Source organism: Ostrea edulis, chromosome 2 (genome assembly GCF_947568905.1).
Source record: "Ostrea edulis chromosome 2, xbOstEdul1.1, whole genome shotgun sequence".
NCBI lineage: Eukaryota > Metazoa > Mollusca > Bivalvia > Ostreida > Ostreidae > Ostrea > Ostrea edulis.
Window position 1 is genome coordinate 21,502,839 of NC_079165.1, and position 19,376 is coordinate 21,522,214.

At 36.4% G+C, this 19,376-nt stretch overlaps 1 protein-coding gene across 1 annotated transcript; it reads left to right on the forward strand.

Moving 5' to 3' along the window:
• Positions 1–6,877: 6,877 nt before the first annotated feature.
• On the forward strand, positions 6,878–14,897 carry LOC125681673 (death effector domain-containing protein-like). The gene is made up of 4 exons (XM_048921854.2): positions 6,878–7,186; positions 7,999–8,301; positions 10,439–10,693; positions 11,219–14,897. The coding sequence occupies exons 1-4, from the start codon at positions 6,883–6,885 to the stop codon at positions 11,338–11,340; spliced, it is 984 nt and encodes a 327-aa protein (XP_048777811.2). The 5' UTR covers positions 6,878–6,882; the 3' UTR covers positions 11,341–14,897.
• The last annotated feature ends 4,479 nt before the right edge of the window (positions 14,898–19,376 follow it).

Sequence of the window (19,376 nt, forward strand, 5' to 3'; positions counted from 1 at the left end):
ATAAATCCTATAATTTGCGCTATTTTTTAAGATTGCGTCATACAACGTCGCTATATATTATTAGAAGTGGTAACGTATTGTAAAACATGATTATGCAATGAGTGGTTTAATATATAATAAGATCTTGAAAAAAAAAATGTCTTTCCCAAATACGCAAGAAGGTTATTTTACCAGAGGTAGGATCAGGTGCCTAGGAGGAGTAAGCATTCCCTGTCGACCGGCCACACCCACCGTGAGCCCTATATCTTGATCAAGTTAACGGAGTTATCCGTAGTCAAAATAAGTGTGCCAAGATCGGCCTCACAATCGGTATGAAACATCTAATTGAGCATTTGACCCAATGATAGGTTGTATTAACGAACTAGATCGTTATAAAGACCATAGAATTTGCGAAATGCTGACTTTAATTGAGACTGTTGAAACCCTTTCATCATCAACTTGTTTGTCAGTAGCTTGCCTCGATTTAAAAACTGACCCTATGCAGAACAAGCTCTTGCGTATCGAATCAGTTGAGAGATATAAACACCATATGTAGGTGATAATGGAATATTGCTACTTATATATAGGAAGTTGACGATGGAGAAACTGAAATCATCCCGTTTGTCATAAAGTTGAGTTGTCAGTTTGTCGTTAATGTCTATGTTCAATAAAATATCTAAGTATGAAGCAGATGTGGACGACTTTGTGGTGTGTTTTATTTCGATTTCACAGGGATATATCGAATAGACATATGAATGAAAATTACTATTGTTAATAGATAAAACATTAAAACATCGTCGATATATCTAAATGTCGAATTGAAGGCCACAGCAAGAGATTTCTTCTTCTTGCGTAGAAGTTTTTGAGTAAATTCTGCTTCATATGAATATAAAAACAGGTCAGCTAACAAAGGAGCACAATTCATGCACATGAGAATTCCGATAGACTGTTGGAAGACCTGATCACCAAAGACTACGAAGATATTGTCAATGGAGGAACTCTAGCATATTTTTACGTGTGCGAGGAATCAGAGTGGTGTTTAACAAAATAATTTTTGGATGACTGATCACTAGATATGAATATTTCTTTTTTCCCTTTTTGTTGACGAAGCAACTGTCTATGATGTCAAAATGTCTAGTCTTTAATTTATCGTGAGGAATGGTCGTGTAAAGTGTTGAAAAATCATAGGTTTTGAGGTTATTGATTTGGAAAAAGTTTTGTGATTTCAAGTTGAATAAAACTTCTTTAGAATTTTTTAGAATCCACATTAATTTTGGTTAACACCACTTCTGGCATATGTAGTCCCACAGTAAGTTTGAAGTTTCTCCTTCACAGCTGTTAATATTTTCGTGAGGAGCAAAGATAGGGGCGTGGTAGAGCACTCACTGGATCCAGCAATGTATCTTTGTTTGTAAGTTTTTGTTAATGTAGTTTAGGAATCCAATATAGGTACGGTAGTTCATATTCATTCGACCCATTGACAGGGATATTAAATGTGTCTAAAACTGAAGCATGGTTTTGAAGAATTTCATCTTTTGAAAGGGCAGTTGGAGTATAAGTATGATTAGCTGCAATAATGTAGCCCAATCCAATTTTTTTTTATTCTGACGTTTTCGGGATTGGGCTACAATTCCATAGGATCTCCGTAATGGTGCAAAATAATTTTATGAATAACCGATAATAAACTCTGTGTATTGGTCCCAAATGTTGTTTACACCAAAAGGAGTACCAACTTTGTGCTCGGGCATGTCTAATAAAGGTGTTTTTCATTAAATATAATGTACAGCATGCAAAATTCTTCGTCTGCTCCGCCATGCTTGTTATCGCGAGATCTCGTAGGTGGATCTAATGAAAAGCCTAAACATTGACTATCAGCGCGAAAATGTAGTTACTCGAGCCACTTCGACAAAGGAAAGAAAATCATATTGTTGCAGAAAGAATTTACACTCTGCTGTTCGGTTTTTAACTTGATATTAAATTCAAACCTTCTCAATACCGACGAAATAGCTTTCGCCTCCATACTTGTCCATTGATGTAAATACCACCTTATATGGCATATGCAAATGACTTGACAACCGGAAGTTGAAACTTCAGTACATCAAACATGGCGCATAAATATGAATCGAGAAACTGGGATTTATCGAAATTGTTGAAAACGGTAGAATAGAGCCTCACAAATCTAAAGTTGCAGGTTGTAAATTTATATATTGACTAAGAAACATAGAATATCATTTTATTTACGTAAAGAAAGTCAGGAAATGTTTAGAATGAGCGCAAATGTTGCGGGAGTGAATCACTCCCGCATTTGCACCATTACGGAGATCCTAAGGAGTTGTAGCCCTCTCCCTAAAAAAAAAAAAAAAAAAAAAAAAAAAAAAAAAAAAAATCAGAGAGGGCTACATTATTGCAGCTAAAGTATGATTACCAAAAGTGGAATTAATGCCAAGTTCGTTTAAAATACAGTTGTAATAATGAGCCTTACAAACAAAGACAATGTTGTTACAAGCTTTGTCAGCTGGAACCAAAACATGTTCCTCATGTAACCCATCTACTTCTTTTATCACTTCTGGTTTACTAAACACAGAAAAATAGATGGTACACACTTTTGTTTTAATATGTCTAATGCGGGATTTTAATATTCCTCTTATTCTTTTAACCCATTCTGACAATGTATCAAGTTCTTCTTTTTCATATTTAGCCCATCGTCTGGCATAATCTTCGACAGAATTCATAATAGAGATGAAGTTCTGTCGCCAATTAAAAGACCGAGGTTCTCTGTATTTAGGACCTTTTAGAATAAGTGATTTGAGGTCCTCGTTTTCAATTATATCAACATCACCAGTAATGGCATGTCCAGCTGGACTATATAGTTGAAGGAAGGAATATCATCCATGACCCTAGCTGCAGAACTGTAGCTCTCTGAAAAAATATTTTGACATAACAGAGAGCTACAGAGCCACCCCTTATAAAAACCTTCGATTTACGGCGCACAAAAAGCTGAGCACGGTTGAGGCCTTATATCGTTGTATTCTTGAGTTACTGTCTCATAAATTTAATATCAAAAAATTCTTAACATATTTTCCTACTATACTTGTGTTTAAACATACCTTCAAATATTCATTAAAGCCCCATACGACCTGAAAACTCCCAGCTTCAAATGATTTCGTTTGTTGACGTAGCCATGTTAGGTAGCCGGGTCAAATCGTACCCTGTTGTTGTTGGTATATATTCATAAAATTCGTTATATGTTATGTATTCGCTCTTCAATTATCAACAATACGAATAATTTATAGAAAATAAAAAAAAATAAAGTTTTTCTAAAGGTAAAATAAGCTCTTGATTCATGAAAATGCCACCAAAGTCCTTAACACTCATGTGGCAGGGATGGGGACCGAACCAGACTAATGAAAGCCGCATTGCCGTGAGTTTAGCTATTAGAATAATTATTATTTAAAGGCACTGGGATGATACATTATTTAAAATATTTAGCTAAAATATTTGTGGGGATATGAATTCACATCTTGACGTTATTGTGCAAGTATGGAAATTAACCAGGATTCGAATTGACCCGGCTACCTAACATGGCTACGTCAATAAACGAAATCATTTGAAGCTGGGAGTTTTCAGGTCGTATGGGGCTTTAATGAATATTTGAAGGTATGTTTAGACACAAGTATAGTAGGAAAATGTTAAGAATTTTTTGATATTAAATATATGAAACAGCAACTCAAGAATACAACGATATAAGGCCTCAACCGTGCGCAACTTTTTGTGCGCCGTAAATCGAAGGTTTTTATAAGGGGTGGCTCTGTAGCTCTCTGTTATGTCAAAATATTTTTTCAGAGAGCTACAGTTCTGCAGCTACCATGACCCGTGCTGGTTTAAAGAGCCTGTGATTGGCAACGTCCATAATCATAGAGTTCAGTCTATATTCAGGTGTTGAAAAATCCAAGTATAGACTAACTGTGGCTTCTTGAAATAACGCATGTAAAACTCTCAATGGAACAGAGTAAAGTTTTGTACGAATAGGATTTGGACCTGTTGACGTAAAGTAAAATTGAATCAATAGTGACATCATTTATACTTGGTCTTTATTTATACCTTGTTTCCGTCGTTGAGTATTGGGAAAGAGTCCCATCACATTCACATTATTTCCTTGTGAACTAGTCAAATTTCCCACATAAATGTGATGCATAGTTGTGCTTTGAATACATGGAATAATAATGTTTCCTGAAAGTATCCTATTTTTGACCTTGCTGCTGTAGATCTAGATCATCTGGCGACTTAGTTCAAATTTATTTTAACAAATTCACATTAATAGTAAACTTCAATTAGAACAAAAATATGAAACTGCTCGTCCGTCTTTATGGTTTGTACTGGTTTAGGCCCATTTTGACACATCTATGAAAGGTGAAGATAACGAACAGTGATCAACCTCATAACTCCTATAAGCAATACAAAATAGACAGTTGTGCAAACACGGACCCCTGGATATATATACCAGAAGTGGGGTCAGGTGTCTAGGAGAAGTAAACATTCCCTGTTAACCCATCACACCCGCCGTGAAACCCCTGCATCATCAACTTGTTTGTCAGTAGCCTGTCTCGATTTAAAAACTTGTCATATTCAAATTTAATTCAAATATCTTGATGCGCGCATTGAACAATCGAATTGATGAGAGGAATAATTGAATTGATGCGCGCATTCATTGAATTAATGCTCTCTTCCATTGAATTGTAACGCGCATCAATTAAATTGTAGATATCATCAATTCATTTGAAGAGAGCAGCAATTCAATTATAGTGATCATCAATTCAGCAGAATAATGAATGCTATCATTTAATTCAATTAATGCGCGCAATAATTCAGAATTGAAGATATTATTAATCATTTGAGGCGATCATTAATAGAATTGCTGCGCGCTTCAAATGAATTAATGATATCTTCGAATGATTAAAGATGTCTTCAATTATTTAAGTTTATTCAATTTGGCGCCTGACTGTCCTGACGAGGTCGAAGTGTGTTTTCCATACTTGGCGATCCAGTGGATTGATCATATCTAACCCTGTAGACTCTAGGTCTCGTTTTACTAATTCATCCCATGTCAGCTTTGGTCTGCCTGGAGCTCGATATCCCGTGACATTCAATGTATGAACCTAACTGTGATATCCAACCTGTACTGCGCTCATCATGGCCTAGCTAGCTGTCTCAGCCTACATGTCCTGATACCATCAGCGATGTTTCTGATGTTAAGCGGAGTAATAAGAGACTCAAAACTGACATTCACTTCAAGATTGACAAGGCATATCCATCTTATCATGGCTTTGTCGTTGCGTATCAGTTTTCTTGGAGTGGCGGCTGTTAATGCCCATGTTTCGGAACCATATAGCAACACATGTCTAATGTAAGTTGAACATAGATGACCTCTGGTTGTAATTGCCAGATGTTTGTTCGTCAGGAGTGAAAGAAGCTCTCTGAATTTTTCCAAGCAGACTTACATCGTGTTGTTGCTGCAATTTCACATCCAGATGACAAAGTGTCTCCAAGGTAACGGAAGTCTGCTACAACTTCAAGTGTGTCCTCACCTATTTTTACCTCTGTCATGGGCCTACCATCTATAGGTCGAATGAGTCCATGACAGCGCGGGCACTTGTATCTTGGATCGGGTTTAAGAGGACCATTGATTCCACTACATTTTTATGGACCCAGCATGAGCAGCTGTTACAGAAGATGGGAGTTCCTGCCTGTGAGTTTTAGGCAGACGGAACATGGGTACTTTCCTGAACTTCTCAAATATTCCATATTCATGCCTGATAGCATCACTTTGGTCTTGCCCTTGTTGACCTTTCAAGAGTCCTTTCTCCTCCAATCTTTTCTTCCGCTCGGCCATTCTTTCGATCAGCGACTTAATGGAGGTGTCAACAACTGCTAGATCGTTATAGCAAACAGGAGCTCCCAAGGACAGCTTGTACGAAATTGGAATGACAGTGCTTCCAGTACAAAGATAAACAGCAAAGGACTCAAAACAGATCCTTGATGAACACCGACCTTGACATTAAACTCGTCATTATAGACATCTCCTACACGGAACATGGCATCTTGCATTAGAGTAAATGATATGCACAATCTTGATTAACCATTCATCAATACTTAACTTATATAATAATGTATGTCAATAATTTAATATAATTTGCACTTGATTAGGGAGTATTCACAGGAAGTCGTCATTCCGTGTGCAACAGCTAACTAGTCCCCTCAGAATCCAAAATCGTCTCCTCTTGTGGATTGCGCTAGTCAAACTCATCATTGTAGCAATGAAAGAAAAAAAACCCGTATAACCTTGAGAAATATGCTTGCCAACAATATGATACATGGCTTTTTTCTCTACCTTTTTTTTTTATTTTTTATGGTGATCTTGCCACTGTCCGGGGCTAGGCAGGGCCGTAACTGCCGATGAGGCAGACGAGGCAACTGCCTCGTCTGATTTTTTGGCAAAAAAGAAAATAAAATTATATAAATGTTATATTATAGGATATATGTTTAAAATGAAGACAAGCACCTTTGTCTTTGACACCATATTACGATTCTTTACATAGTACAAATGAAACACAAACATGATAAATTGGGATTTAAAAAGTGTCATTTTCAGTCGTAAAGTCAATCGGCGGCCCCCAATCCCCTGCCTCCCCTGATTTAGAACCCTACTTACGGCCCTGCTAGGGGAGGCCGTTTTATTGTATTGACTACTCTTTCTCTGATGTAAATATTGAGTGGCCTATATCCCCCATTGTGTTGGGTCATATAGGATTTTTCTCTTCCGACTGCCCGTTAAAAATATTATATTCGTAGTCAAAATTATACGACTTTGGGGGTCATTGTGCGAATCAATATCAGAACGAGTTAATGACAGTAAGTGAAAAAACCAAGATGGCGGATGAATTGAGAGGATGCTACACTTTGCATGAAATGTTCACAATTGTTGGTAGTAGAATGACACAGAAAGATATTAACATATTGAAATATCTTTACAATGGCATTATGCCTCAGAGAATAATAGGTAGGGTGAAGGATGGGGTCGAATTTTTGCTTGGACTGGAAAAGATGAACAGGGTTGATGAGACCAACTTCAAATACGTGGTTGATTTACTGAGAATGATATCACGACATGATTTACTGCAGTATGTCACTTTGAGAAAACGTAAACCAGGTATATAAAATCTTTTATTTCATACAGTACGGAAATATATGTCATTGTAACCCCTATTCAGTCCTCTGTCTCGTGAAACGGACGCCTCTGACGTATCGCAATAGTTTAGTCAGCTGGACGAAGTATTAGGTCAGCTGTACGACTACACTATATTATCCTTACTTTGTTCCTTATTTCCAATGCAACATGAGGTTGTTGGTATCCTTACAAAGGAGCTGTCAAGCCTCGGTGTAATACACCTTTAGATAAAAAGTATATGCCCACAAAAGAATGTTACAGATGATATATATTTAAGGAATAAAAGTAATTTTTCTCATTTTCACAATATAAAATAAGTTGGGACGGTTTGTGCATTATAAACTGCAAAGCTGTTCATAAAATAGTGTAAACTGTCCCAACTTACTAAACATATTAAAAATAAATCTTATAAAATGTGCAAAAATTAAATTCATTCCTTATAATTTAATTTAGTTTGATATTACTTGATGAATAATTATAAAGAATATATTGATTGTCTATGACATGGACCAATATTGCCATAGCAACAAAATGGAAACAGAAAAGCCAAAAACAGAGATGACATATAGCAGGAGTAAATGGCAACTTTGTTTATAAATTCGTTATAAAGAGTGTTGAATGTTAATAAAGTCAAATGTGCTAATCAAATTGTGTGTTACAGATGATATAAAATTATATGTATATAATTATTAGATAGATATAGTGGTATCATCTTTGTTATTGTAAAACATTGTAAAATAAGGCTTTATTTGAAGCCTGAAGGTAACATTGGAATTATTTTTGTTCTTATTTAGTGTGTCCAGACCCTGTCACAGAATATTTAGAAGAGACATCAAGATTATCAAACATACCGACTTCTGTACCACAGGAAAGGAAGCGGAAAAGCCTAGATCTGCCATGCCCGAGACATGGCAAACTCCGGAGGCAGTCCCTGCACAGAAAAGCCAAGTCACGGTCTGGATTAGCCAGTGAACATGTCCAAGGTGAGCCTATCTCCTGCTCAGAGATGGCTGCTTCTTCCTCCAGCAGTTGTGGATCACTTCACGTGGATGACAGTGATGCAGATCAGAGGACAAACAAAACAAAGGCTACCTGTGGTAATAACATGTTTAATTATAAAGGTTTTGTAAGATAGGTATTCAATGCTAGAATTTCAGTCTGTAAACACAAGGTGTTAATGATTCAAGGTAGATGCAAATAATTGATCAGTCTGTGACTCTCCGTATATCGAGGTGGGGTCTAACACGGAACTCTTTTTAAAAAAACTTGATTCCGTATTTTCAACAGATATACATGTACATGTAACTTGAGAAATCTAAATTTATGCAGAGTTAGAAATTTCAGAAATTATAAAGGTATGATGGCAACTACAAACGTGTGTTAGGCCAAAATAAAATATATGCACGTTTCCTTTTTCACTCGCCCAAAAATTAGGCAGGGTATGTAGGTAAAATTATTTATTTTATTAAAACATTTTATTGAAAATCTTTTCATTCGTTATGCTTTGAATACAGGTCTATACACATTCAGTCTTCACGAAAAACTTTGTTAAGCACAGGCCCTTCGGGCCTCCCAGTATAATAATTTTGCAAGCCCGAACAATATTTTAATGGCCCAAAATATTTTTTCTGATTTGACCACTTGTCATTTGCAAGGTGTTGCATGCTGATTCTACACTATAGATACATGTATGTTCTACTGTAGGAAAACACACAACTGACATTAAAAGGATTATCTTATTTTATTTTTCAACATATTAATCTCGCAGATGACATCAGCAGCTCATGTTCTACTTTGTTTTGTAAACACACATACAGAACATTTTGTTTTCTCCAGAATTAAATCTTAGCAAAGGCCCACCCTCGGTCCAATGGGGCATGGATTTTCGTTCTCTTTTCTCCTTGTACGACTGTTTTTTTTTATTTGGATCTGATGGTTGTGATTGCGAAATACGCTTGTGAGGTTTTGAATTTCATGGATGAGCCCCCTCCCTACACGGGCACTGGAAGTTAATGTAAATATATAGTATGTGCATGTATTTTTTATACATTCACATACTATATATTTACATTAACTTCCAGTGCCTGTGCCTCCCTATACTTCAGAAAAGGCAGCATGGTTGATCGTTTTTCGATGCAAAAGTCTGAGTCAATCTCACGCTTTATTTGTAATATACAACACATACAATAAAACATTTACAGGCCCGCCGGACTCCTGGGTTAAATATTTTTAGAAGCCCGATCCCGATTTTACTGGCCACGGGCATTGGGCCACCAGTTAACGTCGAAGACTGCACATTAGAAATTCTTTTCAAACATTTTGAAGATCAATATTAGTCAAAATGTAAATCAGAGGAACTCAAACGCGAAAAGAAAAAAATTATAGTTTGAAAATATTTAGAGTCGACAGCAAAAACGTACACTTAGGTAGGGTAGGAAAATCAGAAACGCACATATATTTTATTTTGGCCTTAGGATGAACTAACTCCAGTGACCTTGACCAAAATTTGGTCATAATTCAGAACCAGGACCAATAGAGATGTGATCCTGGATAGTGGTGATTTAATGATGAGGCCGACAAATTTGTATTGACTCTAGTAACCTTGATAAAAACTGTTTTAACTTCCACACCTGGACTGATAGAGACATGGTATTTACAAGAGTGATGACTAAATCATGAGGCCTTTAAATGGTTATCAAGGTCAAGTGACCCTGTGACCTTGGCATTTGACATTAATCTTAAAATGCTGTATAATCTTCTGAACATGTAGTGATAAAAACATGGATCTTCAACAATGATGATTGGATCATGAAGCCTACCAACTAGTATCAAGGTCAAGTGACTCCAATGGCCTTGACATTTGACCTTGAGCATAAAAACTTGTATAAATTCAGAACCTGGACTGTAAGAGACATGGGGTCTTCAACAAGGATAATTGGACAAGTCTGTAAAGTAGTGTCCAGGTCCAGTTACTCCAATGACCTTAACATATGACCTTTTAGTATAACTTCAGAATATGGACATAAGAGACAAGTGATCTTCATCCTAGATGATTAAATGATTAGTCCTACATACTGATTTACGCTGCAAACTGGTACATGTATTATAAAGATAACTTGAATAAAAACAGTGTTTTGTTTAAGAGGCGTTATAATCACAAATTGGCAAATTATAATCATATTTTGTTATATGTATGCATGCTCAATTTTGATTCTAACCTCTTCTTCTCAACAGATATTCGTCTAAGAGTGAGGGCAGAGTACAGTGATCATGTGACTGCACTAACAGGAAATGTGAACTCAAATAAACCCACTCAGCTAGAGAGACAGTTTGAAAAATTCATGCAAGCTACAAACATTCTGAAATCCAGGGATCTTGGATCCATTGTGTGTGATATAAAATTTACGGAACTAACATACCTGGATGCCTTTTGGAGAGATTATCTTAATGGTTCTTTATTAGAGGCCCTCAAGGGGGTGTTTATTACAGGTAGGTGTAGATTGCTCAATGCAAACTGACCTTTAAGTATAGAATTGCAATTTTTTCATTACAGTTTTCCATGAGTGTCGATAAACATTTTGTATTCTCAATCCTTTTAATGTGGGTGTGGTTACTTTGTTATTATGTTATTGAAATGCAGAGAGATCGTTGGTCAGGAAGGATCAAGACTTTGCCGGGCCATGATCCTGTATCTTTTGATTAGGGTATCATACTAAAGTTATACAAAGTTAGAAATTGTACTTCACCCATGCAACCCATCTGAATTCAAAATTGAATGCGTATAAATTCATCAGTAATATTTGACAGGGTATTTTTTTAATTTGGTTGAAATATTTCTCGATATGTATAATGGCCTGAAAAAAATACAGGACGAAAATGTCCCTGTATGCAGTGGCAACAATAGTCATAAATATGTGCCTGTAATCATCTGTAAGCAATCTTCTCACTGAATAATATTGTGATAAGGAAACCTCTACATATAGGCAGTATAGAGTGCATTCATTTGTTCTGCAGACTCATTGAAGGAAGCGGTGGGGAATGAATCCATCAAACTGCTGGTGAGTGTGGATGAAGATGACTACGAAGCTGGAAGGTTGTTACTTTTGGATAACTTGAAGAAATCACAGCAACAATAAGATTCTACAAGAACTAGATATTCCCGATATATTTTTAGCTCATCTGAGCTTTTCTGATCGCCTGCTGTCCGTCTGTCTGTAAACTTTTTACATTTTCGACTTCTCCATAACCAGTGCTCGAGCTGGGCTTCGCCATTTTCGCCAATGGCGAATTATTTTCAAAAATGGTGAAAAAAAATTGAAAGTGGCGAAACTCCCTTTTTGCAATAAATTGTATTTTAAATCCTTTGTCAGTGACGCATTATCGCCTATTTGTTTATGCAGTCAAAATCTGTTTATTCAGTCAACGCGTGCGACTGGAAATCTTGCTTCGCTCCAGTGCATACAGAGCTGGTCACAGCCTCAGGTAATTTATGGCTGCAAAAAAGTCGGTGATTATGTAATAAAGTACATCGGACAGCTGTTTACCCTGCTGTGGTCAATTGTTTAACATTTAAAGTCTTATTCATTATCGTGTTATCATCTCCACATTAATGTCAATTCTTAACCAGAGAACCGACCGGTAATTAAATTGGCCGTATTATTGTGTATAATGTATATATGAATACATCAATTGTTTGTTTTTGCGGCCAAACTCGTTGATTACAAGATTTTGATGTGTTTGATTTTAGTTTGAATATTTCATAAACAATTATGCGGTCGGTCACTATTGATATGGACATAGCAATTTTAATAAATAATTTTCTTTGAAGTTCGGTGCGCAACAGTATAAAAATGCTAATCTCCTAAGACTATGCACCCCATTCTATTTTGACACTAAACTTGTAGCTTCTGACCCTAGTCAGTCTAAAATTAAAAAATAACTATGTTTGGCTTTACAGTCAACCCCACCTGCTCAAACATCTGATTCTGTCCAAATTGCAAAATCTTCCATATAAAAACGGAAATTCAATAGGGAATGGTTGAGATACGACTTTAAATTGGGTTTGATGTTTTGTGACATCTGCATTTCGGGCAATGTACACAATGTTTTCACTGAGGGGTGTAGCATCATGAAGTTTATATTTTTATGATTTATTATCCGAATTTTGATTTCCATAATAGAATTTATCAAACAAATCAACTTCTTATTATTTCAGAAAGAAATGTTTAGGTATGGTAGCTGGATATGATTAAGTAATGTAACTTATTCAAAATGCTAAAATAAGTGTAATGAATAAAATAATATATAATATGATGGAAATAATTGTAAAGCATGTGATTATTTGTGCCGAGCCACTCCCCGAAAAAGTGGCGAAAGGGAATTCTGGTCCAGTGGGAGCACTGTCCATAACCACTGGGCCAATTTCAACCAAACTTGGCACAAAGCATCCTTGGGTGAAGGGCTTTCAAATTTGTTCAAATGAAGGGCAATGCCCCCTTCAAAGGGGAGATAATCACAAAAATGCAAAAATAGGTGGAGTCATTTAAAAATCTTCTCAAGAACCAATGGGCCAGAAAAGCTGAAATTTACATGAAAGCTTCCTGACATGGTGCAGATTCAAGTTTGTTAAAATGATGACCCCTGGGGGTAGGATGGGGCCACAATAGGGAATCAAAGTTTTAAATACAAATATAAAGGGAAAATCTTCTTCTCAGGAACCACTGGGCCAGAAAAGCTGAAATTTACATGAAAGCTTCCTTAAATTGTGCAAATTCAAGTTTGTTAAAATCATGACCCATAGGGGTAGGATGGGGCCATAATAGGGGGTCAAATTTTTACATACAAATATATAGGGAAAATCTTTAAAAATATCCTTCTCAAGAACCACTGGGCCAGGAAAGTAGATATTTATATGAAAGGTTCCTGATATTGTGCAAATTAAAGTTTGTTATAATCATGACCCCCGAGAGTATGATGGGACCACAATAGGGGATCAGGGGCCACAAACTTCTTGAGTGCGTCCGGGTAGCGCAGAAGTAGCGTTCTCGCTTCTCACCGCTGCGACCCGAGTTCGATCCCCGTGATCGGCAGTGGTTGTATGTGAGAGTGTATGGCGGTCGCCCGCTCGGACACGTGGGCGTCCTCCGGGTACTCCAGTTTCCTCCCACATAAATGATCCCCCTAGCACAAACATCCGTGCATCAAAGGACCCCATTGAAAATAACTTTTCGAGCTTTCATGGGTTATCCTTGGTATTTATGCATGTTTGTATGTATGTATATACCAAAAAACATTTATTTATTTATAGGGGATCAAAGTTTTACATTCAAATAAATAATAGAGAAAATCTTTAAAATATCTTCTCATGAACCACTGGGCTAAGAAATTACAATTTGACTTGAAAGCTAATTCCTGACATAATGGCAGATTCAATTTTGTTAAAATCATGGCCCCCGGAGGTAAGATGGGGCCACAATAGGGGATCATAATTTTACATACTAATATATATATATAAATCTTCTCAAGAATCATTGGGCTAAAGAAGTTTACATTTACATGAAAGCTTCCTGACATGGTGCAGATTCAATTTTGTAAAATTATGGTCACTGGGGTAGGATGGGGCTACAATAGGGATCAAAGTATTACATGCATATATATAGAGAAAATCTTTAAAAATCTTCTTCTCAAAAACCATTGGGCTAGGAAAGTAGAAAAGTACATGAAAGCTTCCTGACATAGTGCAGATTCAACTTTGTAAAAATCATGGCCCTCAGGGTTATGATGGGGCCAGAATAGGGGATCAAAGTTTTACATACAAATATACAGGGAAAGTCTTTAAAAATCTTCTTCTCAAGAACCATTGGGCTAGGAAAGTAGAATTTTACATGAAAGCTTCCGACAAAATGCTGATTCAAGTTTGTAAAAATCATGGCCCCCAGGGGTAGGATGGAACAACAATAGGGGATCAAAGTTTTACATACAAATATATCTGGAAAATCATTAAAAATCTTCTGAAGAATCACTGGGCCAAAGAAGTTTACATTTACATGAAGGCTTCCTGACATAATGCAGATTCAAATTTGTAAAAATCATGGCCCCAGGGATTAGGTTGGTGCCACGATAGGGATCAAAGTTTTACATGCATATACATGTATAGAGAGAAAATCTTTAAATATAGGCCAAGGTGACTTAGGTGAGCGATGTGGCCCATGGGCCTCTTGTTTAATGTTAGATCCAACCCCAGGGACATAAAACAGACAAGCTCACTTGTGATCTCACTTTTTTACTACGAGTTCCTTTTCTAAACGTGTGTCTTAGACAAGAAGTGAGCTCTTCTGTTTTATGACTTAGGGGCAGTGCATGAAATAGTTTTATGTGAGACAGACTTGTGCGTTTTTAAGTGAGGGTAATTCATTTTATTTTATGCAGATAGAGAAACATTGCAATGTGAAAAATCCGAAATGATGCCAAGATTGATTTTATTATTCATATGTACGATTGAAGAAAAACTCCTGATGTTGTACATTTGATATATGATTTGTTACTGTTGATACATGTATTTGTCACAAAAAGACTTAGTGATTTTGTAATTGTGTTGATCATGTTTCTATTTATTAAATATGAGCTATTGTGGTAGTAATGACAAAATGGTTTTAGTTTCATTTATACAATAAACACAGCATAAAATCCGGAATATCTTGTTATTGATTGTATGATGTGCTGAGGCATCTAATACATGTATTGATAATGATTTAGTGGAAATAGGCAAATATGATTCTGTTTTATCAAATATTCTTTGGAGTTGGGGTTCTGAAAACGCAACTCCAAAATGTGAGGATTTAAATAATCAAATTATCTTTAGAGATATCCCAAATAATTAAAATCAAGGTGCGTGTAGTTGTGTTGAATGGGTCAGCGTCCATCGTCCATTAACAATTGAACATTTTTAATGTCTTGATAAATACCATTCCAATTCTTTTCAAATTTGGTTTGAAACATCTTTCGAACAAGGGGGATATAAATTGTTAATTTCAGGACCCCTGGGGCAGGGGCAAAAATTGACCAATTTTCAAAAATCTTCTCTTACCACTGCACATAATATATAAAAACAAGAGTACCACAAACAGTACATAATACGCCCATGAAAGTGCTTACATAGGGTGTTTTTCTTAAGCCATAATTTGTATAACTTTGCTTCAGGTAGTATTAGGCTGTGACATACTTTCTTTGCATGATCTGAATATTTCCTAAAAATGGACAAAGTTCAACGACCTGTAATTTTCTTGAAATTGAGGAAAATCAAAATACTTGCCACATGCACATCTTCCATACCCATACAAATATTCTGTAAAATAAGAAGGCCCTCCGTTGAAAACTAGGAGGAAAAATAAAGTACAAATCATGTACTCTGCAATATTTCTTCAAAACTGATAAATTCAACAACCTGTCATTTTCTCGGAAATTTAAGGAAATCAAAATCCTTGCCACATGCACATCTTCCATACAAACACTCTGTAAAACAACATGGTCTTCACTTGAAAACTGTGGGAGGAGTTAGCCGGACAAATTATGTACCCTCCATATAACAATAATTTCAAAATAAAGGGGCAAAACTGCAAGAGAGGTTGAAATTGATCAAAAATTGTAACATGATCTAGAGTGATCCACAGAGAAGCTACATGGTAAGTTTCAGCTTGATATAAATATGACAGAGAAATGTTAGAAACAGAAAACCCTGAACAGACGGACGTACAAACATTGGTGTACCATAATATTCCCGTCCAAAGACGGGCGTATAAAAACTAAATGCATAGTGATTTAGAGCAGGAAGGCCTCTACCAAAATTGTGAATTTCATGATCCTCTGATTAGAGGGTCTGACGTACTCCAGGGTGGGACCAAACTAACAGTATTTATGTGTAAAACATTTTAAAAAGCTATTGATACTAATTAAATCAAAACTAAATGGATATTTAGAAGGAGTAGGTAGTACTATACCAAAATTGTAAATTTCATGATGCTTGGGGGTAAGGGTGTTGGACCATTATTTAATTCAGTGATTATTGTCTTCTTGAATTGAAAGACTTCTTAAATTAAGTTAGCAGATACGGTATAAAAACTAAACGCAATATTAGGAAAAGCAGAAAAGGATGTCCCAAAATTGTGAATTTTACAACTCCCGGATTTTAACTCTAGAATTGAGTTACTGTAAACCAAATTTTATTCGCAGCTACTTTATTTTGCGATTAACCTGTGGTAAACTGGTTCGTGGCGAGTATTTTTCCCGATCTAGTCTTTTTCATTAACATTGACAGACATTCAGGGATCGACTGGTTCGCTACAAGAAATATTCGCGATGATGAGGTTCTGTTTACTCTTGCGAAATGTTCTCGCACACGAATAAATGTTGGTTTACAGTCTGTTACATATGTTATGTAAAGTCTCTCATCAGTTTATAGGTACTTTCGGAGTATTCAAGTATTAAGAACAAATCTTGTTTTCATAATGTCGGTAAACATTAGAATTTAGCTTAAATATTCAGAACAGGAAATCTTTTCAAGATTTCATAGCGCTAGGGACTAGTGATACTGTTTAACTAATATTCAGGTGACCCATAAGGCCTATGGGCCTCTTATTTAAAAAACCAATGGATTCACTTGTCCAATGAAATCTTGCTCTTTCCAGTACTCCTGACTCTTTGACATTATTTCAATTTAATATTTCAAAGTCTTGTATTGTAAGAAAGCCCCTCCCCCCCCCTCCAAAAGAAATCTGAGTATTTGAGGAGAGGGCTATACCTTATCTTTGTCGTCGAGATTGAGGAGAGGGCTATATTTTGTACCTTGACTTCATCGTTGAGGATGAGGAGAGGGCTAGTATTTTGTACCTTATCTTTATCGTCAATATTAAATTAAATCTGAGTATTTGAGGAGAGGGCTATACCTTGTCTTTATCGTTGAGGATGAGGAGAAGGCTAAATTATGTACCTTGATTTCATCGTTGAGGATGAGGAGAGGGCTATATTTTGTACCTTGACTTCATCGTTGAGGTTGAGGAGAGGGCAAGTATTTTGTACCTTGACTTCATCGTTGAGGTTGAGGAGAGGGCTAAATTATGTACCTTGACTTCATCGTTGAGGATGAGGAAAGGGTTATATTTTGTACCTTGACATCATCGTTGAGGTTGAGGAGAGGGCAAGTATTTTGTACCTTGACTTCATCGTTGAGGTTGATGACAGGGCTAAATTATGTACCTTGACTTCATCGTTGAGGATGAGGAGAGAGCTAGTATTTTGTACATTGACTTCATCGTTGAGGTTGAGGAGAGGGCTAGTATTTTGTACCTTATCTTTATCGTGGAGATTGAGGAGAATTCTAGTATTTTGTACCTTGACTTCATTATTGAGGATGAAGAGAGGGCTATATTTTCTACCTTGACTACATCGTTGAGGATGAAGAGAGGGCTAGTATTTTGTACCTTGACTTCATTGTTGATGTTGAGGAGGGGGCTATATTTTGTACCTTGACTTCATCGTTGAGGATGAGGAGAGGGCTATATGTTGTATCTTATCTTTATCTTCAAGATTGAGGAGAGGGCTAGTATTTTGTACCTCGACTTCATCGTTGAAGATGAGGAGAGGGCTAGTATTTTGTACCTTGACTTCATTATTGAGGATGAGGAGAGGGCTATATTTTCTACCTTGACTACATCGTTGAGGATGAAGAGAGGGCTAGTGTTTTGTACCTTGACTTCATTGTTGATGTTGAGGAGAGGGCTATATTTTGTACCTTGACTTCATCGTTGAAGATGAGGAGAGGGCTAGTATTTTGTACCTTGATTTCATCGTTGAGGATGAGGAGAGTTCTAGTATTTTGTACCTTGACTTCATCGTTGAGGATGAGGAGAGGGCTATATGTTGTATCTTATCTTTATCTTCAAGACTGAGGAGAGGGCTAGTATTTTGTACCTTGACTTCATCGTTGAAGATGAGGAGAGTGCTAGTATTTTGTACCTTGACTTTATCGTTGAGGAGAGGGCTATATTTTGTACCTCGACTTCATTGTTGAGGATTATGAGAGGGCTGGCATTTTTTACCTTGACTTCATCGTTGAGGATGAGGAGAGGGATAGTATTTTGTACCTCGACTTCATCGTTGAAGATGAGGAGAGGGCTAGTATTTTGTACCTCGACTTCATTATTGAGGATGAGGAGAGGGCTAGTATTTTGTACCTTATCTTTATCGTCAAGATTAAGGAGAGGGCTATATTTTGTACCTCGACTTTATTATCGAGAACTAGGACATTCGAGCCATTCCTCATACTGGTGTAAAGTGTTTTAGTATATTTTTGTAAAACTTTATAACCCCCCTCTGTAAGCTCAGGGGTAATTATTTATGCCCCCCCCCCTCCCCAAAAGGGGGACATATTGTTTTAGTGTGAATTCGACTTCTTCCGCTTCTCATACAAAGTTTGTCCGGGCCATAACGTTTTTGTCTTTTGATATAGGCCTTTGATATTTGGTATATATGTTAAGACAGTGTGTTGTGTACCATTTTTAATTGCCGTTTATGTCAATTAATAGTTTTCGGAGCATTTTTTCTTGTCTGGACCACAACTTTTTTCATCTTTAGACATAGGCCTTTGATAAGTTTCATTTACTATCGTATGTTCACAACACTTGTTTGAAATACATATACGGAAATGTTATGTACCGCAAGTCTTAATTTTCTATTTTAAAGACGATTCTTAAAAAATGTTTTTTAAAAACTATGGAAAATGGAAGGGGAGACATCAGTTTTAGTGTGCTATAACAATTCTTCCTAGTTTGAGGTTAAATCTACATCATACGATAATGCAAATCGGACAGGTACTGCTTTCTATACAAAATCAGCTCCAGGTAAGAGTTATCATGCATAAAATATTGTAAATGCATGTACTTTTCAATTTAAAATGCGAGACGATATAAACACTATAAAATGTTTTGTACTTCCTTTCGCCTTAGGGCACCACCGCTCCTATTCCAGAAATCAAGACCCTCCAGTTTAGCATTATCTGGATTATTGTTTTTCAAAAATATCTAAAATGCCCTACCCTATTTAAAAACCTGAATACCATTTATGCCATTGTGCTTTGTGTCAAATTTGGTTGAAAGTGGCTTACTGGTTGTTCAGCAGA

What these genes read in the sequence shown, in the direction of transcription:
- LOC125681673 (XM_048921854.2), top strand. Translation starts at nt 6,883, where the DNA reads ATGACAGTAAGTGAAAAAACCAAGATGGCGGATGAATTGAGAGGATGC. An exon ending in TTTGAGAAAACGTAAACCAG is followed by an intron (nt 7,187 to 7,998) that starts GTATATAAAATC and finishes GTTCTTATTTAG; the next exon opens with TGTGTCCAGACCCTGTCACA. An exon ending in CAAAACAAAGGCTACCTGTG is followed by an intron (nt 8,302 to 10,438) that starts GTAATAACATGT and finishes TCTTCTCAACAG; the next exon opens with ATATTCGTCTAAGAGTGAGG.